Genomic DNA, 20,826 nt, shown 5'->3' with positions numbered 1-20,826 from the left:
ATTGTCTAGGACCAGGAGAATAGGTCTGATGCCAGAATATCTGGACCGTGGGCCTACCAGAGAGGATCGAGGGCAGCGGCCCGATGGGCTATGTGGTCCAGATGCTGAGCATTCTAGTGGGAAGGGACAGCTTCTCCAAACTGCCGGAGATCGACAGGGCACACAGACTGCTCCAACCGAAGCCCAAAGCGGGGGGGAAACAACCAAGAGCAATAATTGCAAAACTGCATCATTACCAGAATCGTGAGAGGATCCTGTGGTGGGCAAGGCAGGCAAAGACGAGCAGCTAGGAAGGACATAGAATTAGGTCCAGCAGGACATTGGAGCAGACCCGGTAAAGCACAGGGGCAAATTCAACCAGGCGAAATCGGCCCTGTACAAAAGCAGAGTGAAATTTGGAATGCTGTTCCCAGCCAGGCTCTGGGACACGTTCCAAAATAAGGAATACTATTCCAACACCGTGGCAGAGGTGGACGAGTTTGTTGAGACAAACGACCTGGACAAGAGGCAGACAAGACAGCACTGAGGGCGAAACGGAGGAGGAAAGCGCGTTTGCGCGGGACTGTTTCGCTCGCTTTGGAACAAAATGTCAGACCACCGGGAAGGGCAAGGGCAGCAGAACGCAGAAGAGGTTGAGGAAGAATTGGAGGGAACAGATAGCTAGCGGGCACGGGAAAGGGGCAAGATCAGCCCCGGGAGTGGGGCCACCACACTGCAGGGAAAGCTAGCGCTAGGAAGAACGAAAGGGGGGGATGCGGCGCCCTTCTCGACAGGGAGGGGGTGCCTGGCAGGTGGTGGGGGGAACACACCACAGGGGCAGAGACCAGGAAGGTAAGGGGGGGGGGGATGGCAACACACGGACAAGAAGAAAGGGATGGCTCTCAGATTGGCTTCAGCAGGTTAAGGTGCCGATTGAAGGAACAAGGTCACTTTGCAAACAGTCACTTGGGAGGGTCCCTGGACAAAGTCAAACTCCGGAGTGCAGGGGCGCACCCACATGGTATACACACAGTTGGCAGCCATGTTGAGTGCCCCCTGGACAAAGAGAAATCCCGGAGTGCAGGGGTCCAGTCTCCAGGTGAAAACGGCGACTGCGGCCATTTTGGACCAACGCCTAATAAAGGGAAACCCCGGAGTGCAGGGGCACATTCACCATGTAAGTAAGATTGATCGCGTTGGAAGTGGGGGGGGGGGGGCCACAAAAAGACCTCCAATAGTATCACCTGGAACTAGGGAACTTAAACGGCCCAGTAAAAAGATCCAGAGTCATCGCACATTTGAGAAGTTTGAAAGCCAACAGTCTTCCTTCAAGAGACGCACTTGAGGGAGAGAAGGACCGACTGCTGGTAAGGAAGGGCTGGGTGGGACAGACATACTATCCATGTTATGGGACGAGGGCTGGGGGATAGCTATCCTGGTTAGCAAGAGGACGGTGTTTACATGACAAGAACAGTCACAGGCCCAGGGGAACAGTACGTCATGATCAGCGAGGGCTACGGGGGGGGGGGGGGAGGAATATCCTGATTAGCAAGAGGACAGTGTTTACAGCAACAAGAACGGTCACAGACCCAGGAGGTCATTACGTCATGGTCAGCGGTGTCCTAGGAAGGGCACCAGTAGTCCTGGGAAACGTGCATGCGCCCAACTTGGACGACACAGATTTTATAAAGACGACCATGGCGGAAATCCCCGACATCAACAGACACCACCTGATCATTGGGCGGGGACGGGGGCTTCAAGTGTACACAGGACCCATTGACAGACCTATCAAACCCCAGAACGGGGAAAGAAAACAGGCATGGCTAGGGAATGGGGAGCATTCATGGAACAGCTGGGGGCTGTGGACACTTGGCAGTTCCTAGACCCTGGTGAGAAGGAATTCACGGTCTTTTCACCGGTGCACAAGGTATAAACCCAAATCAACGTCTTTGCAGTGGGGAAATCGGTAGTTTCCAGACATAGTAAGGGCAGAATACTTTGCGATAGTTGTATCCGACCACGCTCCACATTACATGAATCTGAGGTGGGAGACAGGTCGTGCTCAATGCCCCACATGGAGGTTGGACACTGACCTCTTGGCAAAAAAGGTCTTCTGCCAGGAAACATCACAGGCCATAGGAGAGTACATTAGTAACAACCAGAATGGGGATGTCTCCCCTTCCACGTACTGCGAGGCACTGAAGGCGATGAATAGGGGAGAGATTATAGCCTACAAGGATAGGGAATAGAGGGCGGAGGGGCAACAACTGATTGGGTGGGGTTACTGGGTTATGGGGATAGGGTGGAAATGTGGACCTTGGGTTGGGTGCTCTTTCCAAGAGCCGGTGCAGACTCGATGGGCCAAATGGCCTCCTTTTGCACTGTAAATTCTATGATAATTCTCTGATTCTATGACTCCATCCTGGAGGTCGACAGAAGGTACTCCAAGGCCCCGACCGTAGAGTTCCTGGCGGAGTGGAAAAAGCTACAAATGGACTTTAACCTGTTATTCACTGGGAAAGCAGTGCACCAGCTCCAGCAGACACAGGGAACCTTTTATGAACATGGAGAGAAGACTAGTCGCCTGTTAGCTCACCAGCTGAGAAAGCAGGCAGCCACGAGGGAGATAGCTCAATTAAAGGATAGCAGAGGCAGACTGGTAGCCAAACTAAAAAAGGCCAACCAAGCATTTGGGACCTTCTACCAGGGTCTATACATCTCCAAGCCCCCGGATGGGGACTTGGGGATGAAACGGTTCCATGATGGACTGGACACGCCAGTCGTGGGGGCAATAGACAGCCCAATGGTGGTAGCTACGTGAAAAACTTAGAATCAAATGAGACAGCACTTCGGCTTAACCGAGGTGTCCACCATGGCCCCCATCTGTGGTAACCACAAATACCCACTAGCCATGGTAGACACCACTTTTAAGAAGTGGAGAAAGGACTGGGGCACGCTAACGATTAGGGACTTTTATATGGGTGACAGACTCGTAACCCTGGACGAGCTGACGGAAAGACTGGAGCTACCAAACGGACAGGAGCTCTGACATTTACAAATCAGAAACTTTCTCCACAAGAAGACAATGAGGTACCCCAAGAGACACAATGCTGGAGGAACTGCTGGACACTGACAGTATGGAGCAGGGGAACTGTGGGGACATTTACAGACGACTGTTAGAAAGGGTGAGGACACCACTAGATGGAGCAAGACAGAAATGGAAAGATGAACTAAGGACGGAAGTAGGGTGGGGACTCTGGAGCAAAGCACAGAGCAGGGCCAATCTCCTCCTGTGCAAGGCTGAGCCTCATGCAGTTCAAAGCGGTGCAGAGAGCACGCCTAGCCAGAACCAGAATGAACAGGTTCTTCCTGGAGGTGGGGGAAAAGCGTGAACAGTGCCAGGGAGGCCTGGCCAAGCACGCCCACATGTTCTGGGCCTGCCCCAGGCTTGTCTAGTTCTGGACAGCCGTCTTCGAGGCAATGTCCAATGTTGTGGGGGTGAGGATGGTGCTGTGCCCTTGAGTGGCAGTCTGTGAGGTGTCGGACCACCCAGAACTACACATGAAGAGGGCTGATGCCCTTGCTTTTGTTTCCTTAATCTCATGCCGGAGAATCCTGATCGACTAGCGATCAGCAGCACCACCCACAGCTACAGACTGGCTAGCAGACCTGTCGGAATTCCTCCCTCTGAAGAAGATCAAATACACCATCTGAGAGTCGGCCGAGGGCTTTCACAAAGCATGGGAGTTATTCATCAGCCTGTTCCAAGACCTGTTCGAGGCCAATAGAGGATAAGAAGGGGGAGACAGGACCACACAGAGCAGATAGGAACAAAAGGGCAGCAAGGAAGGAACCCAGGAAACGATCGGGGGGGGGGGCAACAGCAACAAATACAAAATGGAAGAGAGCCAACAACATCTACGATGGAAGAAAGGACCCAAGATGCAGCCCGAACAACAAAAGAAAAAGATGGGGTGGAAGAAAGGCCCAATGAAACAGAAACATGTGAATTGTACATGCAACCGTCTTGTACTCATCTACTGCATAGTACACAGATGAAAAAAATTCAATACAAATTTTTTTTTTTTTTAAAGAATAGATTTAATTTAAGCAGACTTTCTTCGTAACAGTAGGCAATTGATGTTATAAGATTACAGAAAATATAAAAGCAACCCAAAATTTTATTAAATGTACTCCAGGTGATAAGCTCCATATTGCAGCTATGTTTTACATACCTGCTGTTATCAAATATTGTATCAGGTACCAGAGGAGATCGGCTTGTTTGTATTAAAAATGTTCCAAAAACATACGGTCAACAAATACTTGTAACTAACTGTTGATTTTTAACAAATTTTTAATTTTAAATTTCACACATTTAGAGGAGCTGCATTGCAGCTCTATTATTGTTTGCACAAAATAAAATCTATAAACTCGGTTATTTTCTCTCAGCCTGAAGCAATTGTCTGCAATTAGCTAGACCAGGAACAATTCATGTCTACATACATATCTAATTCTTGTATGGCAATTTACTTCACAATGTAAACTTAGAACCCAAGTTCAAAACAGAGTAGGATTGATCTTTGAGCAAACTGTGAAAAATAGCCAAATCCCTACACGACAGCCATGAGGATCCCAAAAATAGTGATTTCTTTTGTTAAATAATCATTTAATTAAGTAATATTCATATCTTCAAAACCCATCTACAGGTTTAATTCTGATCATGCGTTTGTGACAAAGATGTGCAGTTTAGGTGGATAGGCCATGCTAAATTGCCCTTCGTGTTCAAAAAGGTTAGGTAGGGTTACTGGGTTATGGGAATAGGGTGGAAGTGTGGGCTTAGTGCTCTTTCCAAGGGCTGGTGCAGGCTCGATGGGCCGAATGGCTTCCTTCTGCACTAAGTTCTATGATTCTATGACTGATCACAATAAGGGACAGACCTGAAGGTGAGAACACAAGAAAAAGAGACTAAAGAGAGAGGAGAAAATAAATGAGAACAAGAAAGATAGAAAAGAGAAAAAGACAAACAGAAATTGGGCAGGAGATAAAATTTATAATTCTGTCTGTAACACCAGAGGAAGTGAACTAGTTTAATATCAGATCATTTTGGTTTGACACGGACTTGTGTTAGAATTAACATTGATTATGAAATAATATGCAAATTACTAAATGAAAAAAACATTGTGCCACTGGAGGGCAGTGTTAATCTTTGTAAATAATGAAGTACATTTGAGTCAATAAATGGAATGGGATACTCAAAAAAGTATAATCTCTGACAAAAAGGTGTTTACACATACAATAGCTAGAGCAAGCAATTAAGGATGGCAGCATTACAGCCCCACATGCGGTACAAAATGGTACATGTAATGCTGAAGCCAACTGGTTCTATTATACTTCTACAATGTCTTAACCACCCTCAAAAGCTTCAGTACCAAGCTATTGTTTCCTTTACCACCAGGTCAAACCTCTCTCCAGACTCCTCGGTCTTCACCCTGAATGCATTTCAGTTTTTCCTCAGGATCTCTTCAAGCTCATCTTATTTGCTCATCTCAAATACCTTCTCCAGGCTACCTTTATCCATCAAGCAGCTGACCTCCCTAGCTTTCCTTCCTGGCAGCCTGCTGCCGGTTTTCAACCACATGGAATTTCACTCAAGGCGCAAGCTTCTTGTTCTCACAATGGTCTTACAAAACCAAATACTTCTCAAGTCCTGGGAAATTTTGAAAGTTTTGCTCACCCATATATCAGCCTTCGTCGTGATTGAGTTTCCTCCATAAAGATTAATCATTTCAGGGGCTCTGTAAGACAACGTCGTATACCTAAAAAGAAAAACTCAAATGTTGACTTCTGTGCAATCTTGTTCTATTGTATTTTTATGATAGTTAATTTAAACAATTAAGTTTATTCTGTGTTTCTATTAGTTACAGCATCAGAACCTAGGCCCAAGCAACTTCAGCTGCTTCAATGACCCCCCGTCCATCATAAGGTCAGAAGTGGGGATGTTCACTGATGACAGCACAATGTTCAACATCGTTCACAATTCCTCAGATACTGAAAGTAGTCCATGTCCAAATGCAAAACCTGGGCAATATCCAGACTTGGGCTCACAAGAGGCAAGTAGCATCTGCGCCACACAAGTGCCAGGCAATAACCATATCCAACAAATGAGAATCTAACCATTGCCCCTTGACACACACTGCATTACCATCGCTGAATCTCAAACTATCAACATCTTGCAGGCTACCATTGACCAGAAACTGAACTGGAGTAGCCATATAAATATGGTGGCTACAAGAGCAGACCAGAGGCTTGGAACCCTGTGGCGAGTAATTCACATCCTGACTCCCCAAAGTCTGCCCATCACCTACAAGTCACTGCCATGGACAGCACAGTAGCAGTAGTTAGCACTGTTGTTGCACAGCTCCAGGGTCCCAAGTTCGATTCCCGGCTTGGGTCACTGTCTGTGTGGAGTCTGCATGTTCTCCCGGTGTCTGCGTGGGTTACCTCCGGATGCTCCGGTTTCCCCTCAAAGTCCCGAAAGACGTGCTGTTAGGCCATTTGGACATCCTGAATTCCCCCTCAGTGTACCTGAACAGGCGCCAGAATGTGGTGACTAGAGGCTTTTCACAGTAACTTCATTGCAGTGTTAATGTAAGCCTACTTGTAACAAGAGATAATTAAATTATTATTAAAAAGTCAGGAATGTGATGGAAAATCTCACTTGATTGGAGAGTACAGCTTCACTCAAGTACCTTGACATAATCCAGGACAAAGTAGCCCACTTGATTGATACCCCATCCACAAACATTCATGCCCTCACCATCAACTCACAGTGGCAGTAGTGTGTACCATCTACAGGTGCATTGCAGGAACTCACCAATGCTCCTTTGGACAGCACCTTCCAAACCCACGCTCACTACCATCTAGGACAATTGCAGCAGGAAATGGGAACAACACGACTTGTAAATTCCCCACCAAGCCACTCCCAATCCTGACATGGAAATATATTGCCTTTCCTTCACCGTCACAGTGTCAAGATCCTGACACTCCTTCCCTGAACCACATGGGTTTAAGATAACAGCTCCCACCACTTTATCTGGACAATTAGGGAAGGATAATAAATGCTGGCCTAGCTGTAACCCTCACATCCCACAGATGATTAAAAGATGCACTTATTAAATTGGAATTGATGGGATTCACACAAGAGTAGTTTTTTTTGGAGAGAGTAGCATAGAAGTGACACAATTAAAAGGTTTAGGGTTCAGGACCATGAAGAGAAAACTGGAATTGTTTTAGAAGCTAACTTAATCTCTGAATACAATTACAATAAAAGCAAAATGGTGCAGATGGTGAAAATCGGAAAAAGAAACAGAAAATACTGGATAATAATCAGGTCTGGCAGCATCTTTTGAGAGAGAAACAGAGTTCATGTTTTGAGTACATATGACTTCTTCAGAGCTGGAATATGATGGCTTATTTAGTTGGAGAGGTGGAGCAGAATAGAAGATAGGTGGGAGCCAAGGAGAGATTGGGCACAAGACATGGGCACAAGACATAAGGAGTGTTAATGGTAGCAGTAAAGTCAAAAGAAGGTGCTAATAATGGCACAAAGTTAGCAGAATGCGTTAATAGGAGAACAAAGGTCAGCGCTCAGTGAAATCAATACTAAAGAGCACTTCTCCGTGCTACTTCATTGTGCAGGAGTCCTCCTCCATTCAATGGATCCTTTCACCCGACTCCAGTGTTCTTCCTCTACCTATACTCCTCCCTCTGGCCTCCTACCTGCTCTTGGCCTTTTCATCAAGATAGGAAGAAATGAATTCAGTGGGGCAGGAACAAACTGCTACAATGGATCTACCAGGGCAGTCCTGTTTGTGGATTTGGGGAAAGGGGTAGAAATGGGCTGTTCGAGGGTTAGAGGACTGAGCGAGGGTTAGGCGACTATGAGCTTGGGAGCTGTAGAGGGAAGGTCTCCAGGGAAGATGCAGTTAGTGATAGTCTTAGAAACAATGTCTTGATGTTCAGTGGTGTCGTGCTCCGGGGGAGATAGGAGGAAGTGTCTGAGAGTCAGTGCTCAGCCTCTGCGAGGTACCGGTTAGTATGCCAGATAACAGCGCATCCTTGATTCCAAACACCACTAAAAAAAAATGCTTTAAAATTTTCTTTCACACAAACCACCTCCAGGTTTTACAACTATCCTTTCAAACAAGGATTTGCTCAGCTGTTTTAGCAAGGATCAAACTCTCCATGATGAGGATCCCAGACCAGACCCCAACAGTTGCTAGGACAGAAACCCCAATATTTTATAAAATTTTAAACCCGAGGAAAACATACTTAGTTTCAGGAGATATTTCACACACAAACAGGGATATGGAATATTAAAACAAACTTTATTACTAACACAATATTACCAACTGCAACCTCAAAGAAAATATCTTTCAATTACCAGTTAAACAATGTTCATCAATACAATGAAACAATAACCCTTAACTGCTATCTTCATCTCCATTCAAACAAAATCTATCTCAGGTCACAATACACTCTTAAATACAGTTAGCAGACTCAGGAATACTTGCTTAATAGACATATTTTGGGGGAACCACTGAGAAAGCGATATCATTCTGGACCCAGCTTGCAGATTCTTGCTGTCTCAAACAACTGTCTAAACTGCCAGCCTTTCTAGAAACTGCCGTTCTATTCACAGGCAAAATCTTTTTACCCAGCTGCTTTGAGAAAAATTGCTGGTCTGTCCACAGTCTAATCTTTAACTAACTCTTACTCCAGCAAGTGCTAGTCTGCTCACAGACAGATCTTTAACTGAACTGTATTGAGAGTACAGTGACTTGTCTGTTCATGCCCCAATCTAAAACGTTTTTTAAACTACAACCTCAACAAATGACTGCTTCAACCCTGGCTCCTCCCATTAACTGTATAATCTTACTAATCTAAACACAATGGCTCTAATTATCTACTCCGCAGAGAACCCTCTTAATATAAACAAAAGTCTATCAGCCCAAACTTATACAACGCTTTAATGCACCTCTGACTCCACAAAAGCCTGCTGCCTTTCAAACCAAGATTTTTAATAATATGACTGTATCAGTCACACACGAACCCAGGCTTTTAACTCTTACTGCTCCAAATACAGATAGAATCATAGAATCCCAACAGTGCAGAACGAGGCCATTCGGCCTACCAAGTCTGCACTGACCCTCTGAAAGAGCACCCTACCTACGCCCATGCCCCCACCCTATCCGCGCTAACCCCACCTTTTTTGGACAGCAAGGGGCAATTTAGCATGGCCAATCCACCTCACCTGCACCTCTTTGGACTGTGGGAGGAAACCGGCGCACCTGGAGGAAATCCACGCAGACATGGATAGGAAGTACAAGACAGACAGCCACCCAATCGCTGGCTTTTCTCTAGCCAATTTCACCCAGTCTGCCTTTTCTAAGTCTGCCCTTTACAAGTCTGCCTTTAACTTCTGCGAACAGTACCCTGGTTCCAAATCCCGTTTCCCTTTAATCCTTTAACTTCAAACTTCCGGGAGACTTCTCTTCATTCTTTAGTTTCCAGAACTACTGCCCTTTAGCTCCTTTGGAATTTGCTTTCATGCCCATTACTCCATTAAATAGTTTTCCGGCTTCAAGCAGAGCTGAGAGCCATCTGCTCTCTCGCTTCCAAGCTCCAATTGCGTATAGGCGCAGTTTAAAACACTCAAAAGTATTTTCCTCAAAAGATGCCCCTGGTTGCCAAGGAGCATTTCATTTTTTCTCCAAGCTTATGTCTACTTTTCACATCATAAACTTCCTCTCAGCACAACAGAAAGTGTTCGAACACAAACCAAAACCCCTCATACATGCAAATACCTTTGTCTAACATGAATCCAACTAGAGTCGTACCCTTTCCTACACAGGAACCCTAAATTAAACCCATCTAAATCTATACTTTATTTCTAATATACAGCAATACAAATGCAGATCCCTCTGCTTCCTGACAAGGTTTCAAAAATATCTGCTGGCATTTGTTTACTGCCCCACCTCCCGAGAGAAAAACACAACTGCCCATATTTGATCTGGTTTTTGTTTCTGTCCTCCCACATATCTGTCTGAACTTCCACAGAGTTAAATCAGAGTCAGGTGCCACTCTGCCTCTAATTTCTTACCACAAGATCCGTTGATCCTTTCCCACCCGACCTTACGACTCAGCCAGTGTCGGGCAGAGTGCTCCTGAGACTTTCAGTCCAGGGCTCCAGAGTTGGAGATACGGAAGCTACACTTCCTTTTTTACAGCACTAGCTGCCAATGGAGCCGGTACATTTAAAGGTCCAGCCACTGTCAGAAGCCATGGAGAAGTTAGATTGCAAGATAAGTGTACCCATTGGTTGAGAGCAAGGTTCGGTGGTCAGTGGGGGATTCAGTCCTTTAGCTGCCCAGGAGATAGCAGTGGTTTTAATTTTAACTTTTCCTGGGTAACTATTACTGCATGACAGCTGGAACCATCCAAAGTTTGTCATTTAAATCGTACTTTCAGATGGTTCCAATTGCAGGCCAACTGTCCAATGGAAATTTGAACTTCTTGGGCAATTCGCATGCAATCCTCATCTTGAGACCTCCGGGGGAGTTCCCCAGAGTATACTTGGGGCATCCCCAGTTACGATGCCCTGGGGCCTGGAAATGACCGGCCCAGATTGCTTGGAAAATGGGAGACCTAATAACCAGTTTCTGGGTCATTGTTGTCTCTCATGCTTGTGTCCCAGTGATGATCAGAATCATGCCAAAATTGTACATGCAAAATCAGTGTTTACTAATTTCCTAGCATTAGCAATACAGAAACAAAATTATACATGTAAAATTGTTAATTTTTGTTGTTCATAACAATGTATGTTGCAAGTTGTTTTTAAAACCAGTAAAAGGTAACTAGTTCAAACAGGACTATTTGGTTCAGTACCTACATTTTGGGGCAGTTAAAATATACTGGGAAATCTCCAGTATATGAGTACATATTTCAGCCGTGCAAAAATTTAGTTATTTACAGCAATGTTTTTCCATTAAGCACAGTTTATGTGCTTTCTATATTTGTGTTACATAATGCCCAGTGACAATATTTGGTGGAAAGACTTCTGAATACAGCCATGAGTTGAGCGGCCGCACAAGAATTGGCTCTCATCTAAGAACATCGACGAAGGCCCTTTAACCCCAAGAAAAGAACAGGAAACTCCTCCAAACTAACCCCCTATCGACCGCATTGCCAACCAAGATGGGAAAGAATCAGCCACCCAGCTGAAAAGCTAGTAGGGAAGAGGGGAGGGAAACCACAGCTTTGAAACAGGGAAACCACACGCGGAGGAACAAAACCAGCAAGAGAAGACGCAGAGTTCCCAGCGCAGAATGATGTGCTTCATCGCCTCAAAAAAAACTCTTGACGACCATCAAGCTGGCAATGGACGCTGTGACAGCCCACATGAGGGGGGGCAATGGAGATTATGGAGAAGAGGCCAACGGCCCAGGAAACAAAGATACGGGACCTTGAAAAAGCCACCACGGGCCAAGGGGACCAGATTGCAACACTCGAGGCTGAGGTGGCGAGGCTGGTCAAGACCCAAAATCGATGACCAAGAAAACCAATCAAGCCGGCAAAACTGTGGGGCTGCCAGAGGGAACAGAGAAGAGAAATGCCACAGAATACATTGCAGCGACACTTGGGAAACTGATTGACAAGGAGGGCTACGCCAGCCCCCGGAGGCAGACCACGCTCACAGGTTGCTTCATAAGGCTCCATAGGTACCAGGATAAAGAGCGAATCCTGGGGTAGGCGAAGTGCACAAAAGGGTTCAAAGTGGGAAGGACATTCCATCAGTGTACACCAGGACATTGGTGCAGACCTGGCCAAACGCCAGATGGAATTAAACAGCGCCAAATCAGCACTGTACAAAAGTGGGGTTCGGTTTGACATGCTCTACCCTGCCAAACTGTAGGTCACATATCAAGGCAAATGTTATAACCTGCCTACTTACCATTGGCTGGGGACTAATGACTATCCCACAATCCTGTGGGAGTATGAGCTTCCCCAATGAGGGGGGGCGGAGAAACCACGAGTAAACTCCTAGTATAAATAAGCTGGCCAGTTCAGGAACCAGGAAGAAGGAGTATGTAGCAAGGGAAGTTACTGCTACTGTTATGTATATATGTTATAGTAAATAAATGTTATTACTTTGTATCCTTAAAACTCGTGCTGGATTCTTCGTGGCCCTTACAAAACTGGCGACGAAGGTAAAAGTGAATAGCTGTCTACACTGCTGAAGCCACCTCCCTGGATTTTTGTTGGATACAGGTTGGAAGTTGTTTTCTGTTATACCATGCCTCTGTACGGACGTTTGGATGTTTTTTGATGCTGCGCTGGAAAGCTGGAACCAGTACACACAACTGATGCGTTACTATTTCCGGGCAAACAATATCACCGAAAACGAGCGGCAGGTGGTCATATTGCTCACCGCCTGCGGCCCGCATACGTTTGGGGTGATATATGTACCAGCTGTGCCGGACACCAAAACGTTTGATGAACTTGTGAATATAGTGGGGCAACACTTTAACCCAACCCCGTCCACGATAGTCCAGCGTTACCGGTTTAATACCGCTGAGAGGACCCCTGGAGAATCCCTTGCCGATTTTCTATCCAGGCTACGCAGGATTGCGGAGTACTGTAACTATGGTGAGACCTTGTCAGAAATGTTACGCGACCGTTTGGTTTGCGGTATTAACAATGCAGCCACCCAGAGAAAGTTGTTACGGGAGCCAACATTGACTTTTCAACAGGCCATTCAAATAGTCTTGTCCCGAGAGAGCGCAGAGCGAGGAGTACAGGAGCTACAGGGAATGGAAGTGCATGCCTTGGGGCGCAACCCTTTCCGTCCAAAAACGTCCCCCCGCACTCCTGCGGTACCTTGGGCGAGGCAACGTCCGGACCGACGCCAGTGGCCATCGGACATTCCTCCCCGAAGGGAGCCTTCTCCAGAGCCAATGGATGAGGAGCCATGTCCGTGTCAGACTTGTAGGCGCCGACCCCGTCGCGGACGGTGGTCCTGGGGACGCCAGAGGCGCCTTCGTTCCGACCGAAACTGGGACCAGCCCAGGGGCCGTAACTGGGACCAGCCCAGAGGCCGTACCTTCCATGTGGATGAACCTCCGGCGACTACTCCTGAGGACGTGGAGACGGAGGACGACTGCCTGCAGCTGCATTGTGTGGCAGCTCCCCGTGTGGCCCCCATTAAGGTGACAGTACGGGTCAATGGCCACCCGCTTGAGATGGAGTTGGATACTGGCGCAGCGGTCTCCGTGATTGCCCAGAGGACATTCGACCGCATCAAGCAGGGTATACAGACCCTTACATTAACCGACTCACAGGCCAGGTTGGCCACCTACACAGGGGAACCACTGGACATTGCAGAAACTACAATGACCCCTGTTGTCTATGGATGCCAGGAGCGGCTTTTCCCACTTATCGTGGTGCGCGGCCATGGGCCCAGCCTGTTGGGTCGGGACTGGTTGCGCCATTTGCGGTTGCAATGGCAGCACATCCTCCAAAGAGTTTCTGAAGGGTTGACTGAGGTGCTAGGACGATACCCAGATGTATTCCAGCCTGGTTTGGGGAAAATAAAAGGGGCCGTAGCCCGTATCCAAGTTGAACCAGGAGCCACGCCGCGCTATTTCCGGGCGCGCCCAGTGCCTTACGCCTTGCTCGAGAAGGTAGAAGGGGAGCTCACTCGTTTGGAGAGTTTGGGTATTATCAGGCCCGTCCGTTTTGCTGACTGGGCAGCACCAATTGTACCTGTAATGAAGCCAGATGCCACAGTTCGCTTGTGTGGCGACTATAAACTTACAATGAATACGGCTTCCCGACTCGACCAATATCCAATGCCTCGCATAGAGGATCTCTACGTGAAGCTTGCAGGTGGACTCTCGTTCACAAAATTAGATATGAGTCACGCCTACCTGCAGTTGGAGCTGGACCCTGCCTCCCGACCATATGTAACGATTAATACACACCGGGGCCTGTATGAATATACACGGTTGCCCTTTGGAGTATCCTCTGCCTGCGCAATTTTTCAACGTGTTATGGAGGGCATTTTGAGAGGTTTACCACGTGTGGCTGTCTACCTAGATGACGTTTTGAATACAGGGACGTCGGAGCAAGAACATTTGGAAAATCTGGAGGCTGTCCTGAGACGTCTTTCGGAGGCTGGAGTCCGTTTACGTCGCACAAAGTGCGTATTTCAGGCAAAGGAAGTAGTCTACCTAGGTTATCGGGTGGACCGCGAAGGTTTGCACCCGTCGCAGAGAAGGTGCTTGCAATTCAACAAGCCCCCACCCCGACTGACACTTCGCATCTTCGTTCTTTTCTCGGTCTCGTAAACTATTACGGGAAGTTCCTCCCCAATCTGGCAACTACGCTGGCCCCTTTGCACCTTCTGCTAAAGAAAAATCACACCTGGGTTTGGGGTCAGCCGCAAGAAACCGCTTTCCGGCGGGTAAAGCAACAATTGTCGTCGTCTGAGGATACTCCAAAGGGCAACCGTGTATATTCATACAGGCCCCGGTGTGTATTATGGTCCTGGAAAGCCTTTGCTCGTCACATGTGATGCATCCCCGTATGGTATTGGGGCCGTCCTGTCCCACAAGATGGAGAACGGGGCCGAGCGACCGATAGCTTTCGCCTCCCGCACATTGACTGCAGCGGAGAAAAAGTACGCGCAGATCGAGAAGGAGGGCCTGGCAGTGGTTTTTGCGGTGAAACGCTTCCACCAGTACGTGTACGGCCGCCATTTCACTATCGTGACTGATCATAAGCCCCTGCTGGGACTTTTCAGAGAGGATAAGCCAATACCGCCCATTGCTTTTGCACGGATCTAGCGCTGGGCTTTGTTGCTTGCTGCATAAGAGTATTCTCTGGAGCACAAACCAGGTACGCAGATAGCAAATGCCGACGCACTGAGCCGATTGCCTTTATCGACCGGCCCCATGTCGACCCCCACGACCGGTGAGGTGGTTGCAACCCTAAATTTTATGGACACCTTGCCTGTCACGGCATCACAGATCCGTGAGTGGACCCAGACGGAGCCAGTCCTGTCAAAGGTTCGGCACATAGTCCTGTATGGTGGGCAGCATAGACAGCTCCCAGGCAAGTTGCGGGCATTTTCCTCCAAGCTGTCAGAATTCAGCGTGGAAGACGGCATCCTCTTGTGGGGGACGCGTGTGATTGTCCCGGAAAAAGGCCAGGAGCTGATACTATCAGACTAGCACAATGGGCACCCAGGCATGACCAAAATGAAAATGTTGGCCCGGAGTTATGTCTGGTGGCCAGGCCTCGACACCGACATTGAGAAGGTGGCCCAAAACTGCTCCATTTGCCAGGAGCATCAGAAGCTTCCGCCGGCCGCGCCCCTACATCACTGGGAATGGCCAGGGCGGCCTTGGGCACGCTTGCATGCAGATTTCGCAGGCCCTTTTCAAGGATCCATGTTCCTTCTACTAATTAACGCCCAGTCCAAATGGCTGGAGGTGCATAAGATGCAGGGGACAACGTCCTGCGCAACAATTGAAAAGATGCGTTTATCGTTTAGTACGCATGGCCTCCCCGAGGTGCTGGTCACGGATAATGGCACTCCATTCACGAGTGAGGAGTTTGCTAGGTTCACAAAGATGAACGGCATCCGCCATATCCGCACTGCCCCTTACCACCCGGCTTCAAATGGGTTGGCAGAGCGCGCAGTGCAGACATTCAAAAGAGGCCTAAAGAAGCAGTCTTCCGGATCAATGGACACGACACTGGCTCGCTTTTTGTTTACGTACAGGACCACCCCCCATGCAGTGACTGGGGTAGCTCCCGCAGAACTCCTAATGGGCCGGAGACTTCGCACCTGCCTTAGTATGGTTTTCCCGGACATTGGCGCAAACGTACGCCGCACACAAGAACGGCAGGGACAGGGATTTTCTCGGCATCGTCCGATTCGGCAGCTTGCGCCCGGTGACCCAGTATTAGTTCGGAATTTTGCTGGTGGTGCCCAGTGGGTTCCTGGTGTAATCTTTCATCAAACGGGCCCTATATCTTACCAAGTGCAAGCCCAGGGTCGTCTCCAGCGAAAACATGTAGACCACGTTCGATCCAGAAGATCATCCCCTCAAAAGATTCCACGCCCCCGGAGCTCATTTCAACAGCCGCAGAGACCAGAGACAAGGGAAGGTAGTCCTCACAATCTTCCACTGGTGCCTCACTCGAAGCCTGCGCAGGTCGTTACGGGACCGAATGGAGATAGAGACGCTGACATGACGGAGACAGCAGACTCTGACTCCGAGATGGAGACACAGGATGCATCAGAGGGGGAATCCTCGGGTCCACGGGCCGTGGATGTACAACCGCGCCGTTCATCACGGAAGCGCCGGTCTCCGTCTCGTTACACGCCACCTGATCCAGTGCCGCGTGCAAATGGCGTCCGGCCTGCGGCCAAACGAGTCCGACGCCCTCCTTCGCCAGGGACTTCGGTGGATTCCTTGGACTTTGGGGGGGGGGGGGGGGGGATGTTATAACCTACCTACATACCATTGGCTGGGGACTAATGACTATCCCACAATCCTGTGGGAGTATGAGCTTCCCCAATGAGGGGGGCGGAGAAACCACTAGTAAACTCCTAGTATAAATAAGCTGGCCAGTTCAGGAACCAGGAGGAAGGAGTATGTAGCAAGGGAAGTTACTGCTACTGTTATGTATATATGTTATAGTAAATAAATGTTATTACTTTGTATCCTTAAAACTCATGCTGGATTCTTCGTGGCCCTTACAAAAGCAAAGAACACTACTTTGATGCCCCAAAGGTGGCCAACATATTTGCCCAGAAAAATGGACTGGGCAACCAACAATAGAGAGCAAGGCCATAACACGGTATGTAAGAATCTGAGAGGGTCGGGGGCGACCTCATGCAGAGGTGCGGAGCTGCGGGGGCGGGTAAGCCGGTTTCATTGGGGATTCTGACTGTTAGGGGAGCCACTACATTAGTGAACAGAGTGGTGAACGAAGGTGCAGCAAAGGAGGAAGCTGCAGCGCCCCATCCGGGAGTGAGGGAGCACCCGACAGGAGGCAGGGGAAACAAAGGGCCAGAAGTTTTTTTTTTTGGGGTGGGGGGGGGGGGGGGGGGGGGGGGGGGGGGGGGGGGAAAGAGAGAGAGAGAGAGAGAGAGAGAGAGAGAGAGAGAGACAGACAGACAGACAGACACACACACACACACACACACACACAAGGATAGGGGTGTAGGGGAAGGAAGGTAGAGCGCTGGTTGCATCAGGTCGCACATGGAGATGGCAAAAATGAGGAAGTATTCGGCAGCCATCTCAAATGGCCAGTGAGCAAGGGCAGGTCCGGACGAACAGGGCCAGGCCTCAGGGCAAGTATGGCTGACCCCACAGGGGGGGGATGGGGGAAATTATAGCTTATAGGGGCCTTAGGGACAGGGAAGAAATTATAGCTTATAGGGCCCTTAGGGACATCCAAGCAGCGGCTGATCCGACTCCATACTGGAAGTGGATCAGCAATACTCCATGGCTCCAACCATGGAATTGCTGGCAGAGGGGAAAAAGCTGCAGGTGGAATTTGATCTACTCCCCACAAGGAAGGAAGTCCACCAGCTTCGGGGGTGGGGTGTGCCTCTTACGAACATCAAGACAAAGCCAGCCACTTTCCGACGGGTACTCGGAGAGGGGGCAGGAAGCACAGAGTTTTGTTCTATGCAGATGGCCTCTACCTGTCGAACCTCCTGGCCTGTATCGGAAAGATAACAGGACCCTTTAGGGAGTTCGGTTACAAATTCAACCTGGGGAAGAGCAAAATATTCCTGGTGAACCACTGAGGAGGAGGAGCGCAGCTTGAAGAACTACCATTTAAAGTGCCCCAAGCCAAGTTCAGGTACCTTGGGATACATGCAGCCCACAACTGGACGAGGCTCACAAATGGTGCCTAGGTTCCTCTTCGTAATTAGATCACTCCCGATCTTGATGCCCAATATAGAGAGTCCCTAGAATATGCAGCGAGGACGACACATGGGAGGCCTGGCCCTACAGAAGCTCCTCTTTTACCACTGGGTGCCAAATGCAGAGAGAAAGTGAGAGGGTGGCTCAGGGAACCGGAGGTGTACTGGGTCCGAATGGAAGAGGCCGCCTTCACGGGGACATCTCTCGCACACACTCCAGGAGCCCAGTGGTAGTGGCACACTAAAGACCTGGAACCAGTTCAGGTGCCACTTGGGGGTATGTCTATAGAGGCCCCCATCTGCAACAACCGTAGGTTCACACCGGCAAAGATAACCGCCACGTTTTGGACGGGGCGGAGGGGGACAGAGGGACATTCACGGTAGACTGGCGACCTTAGGGGAACTCTTGGAGAAGCTCCAACTCCCGAAAGGGAACAAGATTAGATACCTGCAGCTGGGCAACTTTCTCCGCAAGGAGACAAAAACATTCCCCCAGAGACCCAGACACACACTTTTGGACACAATGGTAGGGCTAGACTGATTAGAGGTTGACAAATGTGGCGACATTTACGAACGACTCATAGAAAAGATCAGGACCTCAGTGGACAGGACCAGATGAAAATGGGGGGTGGAGTTGGGCATGGAGATATGGAGAGAACTGTGGATTGAGGCGCTGCACAGGATCAACTCCACCTCCTCTTGCACTGGACTAAGCCTGTTGCAGGTCAAGGTGGTGCACAGAGTGCACCTTACTAAGACATACATGAGCAGGTTCCTCCCAGAAATGGAAGTTAAGTGTGAGCAGTGTCGGGGAGCCCAGCCAACCACACCCACATGTTATGGTCCTTCCCCAGATTCGGAGTTCGGGACAGCCTTCTTTGAGGCCATGTCCAGGCTTGTGGACCTGTTCACAACAACAGGGGGAGAGGGAGGGTGCGGGGTAGGTGCCACCAGGATGAAAGGGAGCTCGCGTACAGCAGATAGGCGATTGGGAGGAAGGCCGCTTGCCTGAGGGGGACACAAACCCCTCCCACACATGGAAAACCGAGGAGACAGGCCATCTTAACCTCCCTTGAAAACTGAATGGGGGAACCCGCCCCCATCAAAATGTGTGTAAATATAAAGAAAATAAAAAGTTCAGGCATTGATTGTACATGAGATAATATGAGCATGGGAACCTGGGTCACAGGAAAAGTGACAACCTGTTGCACAGTTTACATGAAGTTGAGATTGTTTGATTTCTTCTTTTGTGTTTTTGCCAATGGCTCGGTCTTGTGTTTAAATCTCGTTACTAAATGTTAAAAATCTCAATAAAAATATTTTTTTAAAACATTAGTGGAAAAGTAAATGGTTTAAGATGAGGGTTACAACCACTTTAATCCTTGCAACGAACAATAAAGAGTTTGGAATTACACAAGTTCTTCCTTTAGTCAATATGACTGTTGCAAGATACAATACACAGCAAATATACTTGAGCTGGAACTGAGGAACCAAAGGAGATGCTCCACACTTAAATTTCCCACTCTTCAAAAGGTTCACACATCACAAATGCTTCAGGGCTATCAGTAAAGTATAAATCATGTTTTCCTGACTGATACCGTTTATAGCAATGTAAAAGTAATTCTCATCTTAAAGTCAACCCCATGACCGTTGGCCTAAATAATGCAGTTTTTCGTACACTTGTGTAAAAGGCAACCCTAGTTTTACAGGAATCAAACCGCCTTGTGATTAATTACTGACCAGTAAATATTATAATTCATTAATTTAAGCCTCAAACAGAAACCTTTAGATTTTCCCTCCACCAATTCTAAAGGCAATCTCCTAGCCAATCAACAATACTTGTGCACTGCATGATCCTTTACAATGCCTTCAAAAAGAAATAACAGATATGCAGTTCAATTTAAACTGGAGCAAAGAGGTGGCAGAATGGGTCAACAAGCATCAGCCAGATAGTCACATTATCGCATTCAAAACTATCCAACTCTTAAGCACGGGAGAGAATTTAAGACATAGTATTTCAGAATTCAAGACCAGTGCCAAGTGGGGTACCAGATTTACAAAAATTGTGATTTACTCAGCCAGAAAATGATCTGAACTCGATGATACAATCAATCAGCAAATTCCATCATCTTGTCGTCTGACATTGAAAGAAGAATGCAGATGAATTGTCCTGCATTGAAAATATGGGTGAAATACTGATGAACTTCAACATGCCAGCCACAAGACTGTAAGCATATTGGTGGGAAAAAAAAAACCAAGCAGTCGCAATGCTGGAAGAACAGCCGCGGTTGTGTCAGTTCAGCGAGGAGAACAGAAGAGGAAATGAGGCAGTTGGTGGCTAGGGAGAACGGAACCAGAAAATGGGAGGGGAGGTTTCATAAACATTTTCTGTTGACAGGAAAATGCATATATGAAGGTTCCACTGCAAATTTGAATCGCGTTAGCAGCTGCGGCCTTTTTCCCTCATAACACAGCCAGATTAGCGGCTGCCATCTTTATCGGGGCAGTGCCATCTTTATGAGCATAATGTGCAGCAGTGCACATCTTTATGGAGTGTGCAGCAATTGTGACCAAAGGGGGAACAAATAAAATTGGGAATTGTCAAGAATCCGGAATTAGAGGGAGTGGAAGTATCTCTGAGGATCCCAGGGCAGAGGGGTCCATCACTAGGGGGCATAGGTTTAAGGTCCGTGGGGCAAAGTTTCGAGGAGATGTGCAAGGCAGGCTTTTTACACAAGGGATGCTGAGTGCATGGAACGCGAGGGAAAAGCACTAGGAAGTGTTGAGTTTTGGCCAAGATTGGTTTCATGACCGGTACAGGCTTGGAGAGCCGA

At 48.1% G+C, this 20,826-nt stretch overlaps 1 protein-coding gene across 6 annotated transcripts in view; it reads right to left on the bottom strand.

Moving 5' to 3' along the window:
- bmp2k (BMP2 inducible kinase) overlaps positions 1–20,826 on the bottom strand; it is a 192,648-nt gene that overhangs the window by 72,474 nt on the left and 99,348 nt on the right. For all 6 annotated transcript variants that reach the window (XM_072496221.1, XM_072496223.1, XM_072496225.1 and 3 more), the window contains one exon: positions 5,714–5,795. In XM_072496221.1, coding sequence (XP_072352322.1) covers positions 5,714–5,795 — 82 coding nt within the window. The remainder of the gene's footprint in view (positions 1–5,713; positions 5,796–20,826) is intronic.

The sequence above is a fragment of the Scyliorhinus torazame genome, chromosome 3 (genome assembly GCF_047496885.1).
Source record: "Scyliorhinus torazame isolate Kashiwa2021f chromosome 3, sScyTor2.1, whole genome shotgun sequence".
NCBI classification, from domain to species: domain Eukaryota; kingdom Metazoa; phylum Chordata; class Chondrichthyes; order Carcharhiniformes; family Scyliorhinidae; genus Scyliorhinus; species Scyliorhinus torazame.
This window is presented reverse-complemented; position numbering and strand designations above follow the sequence as displayed.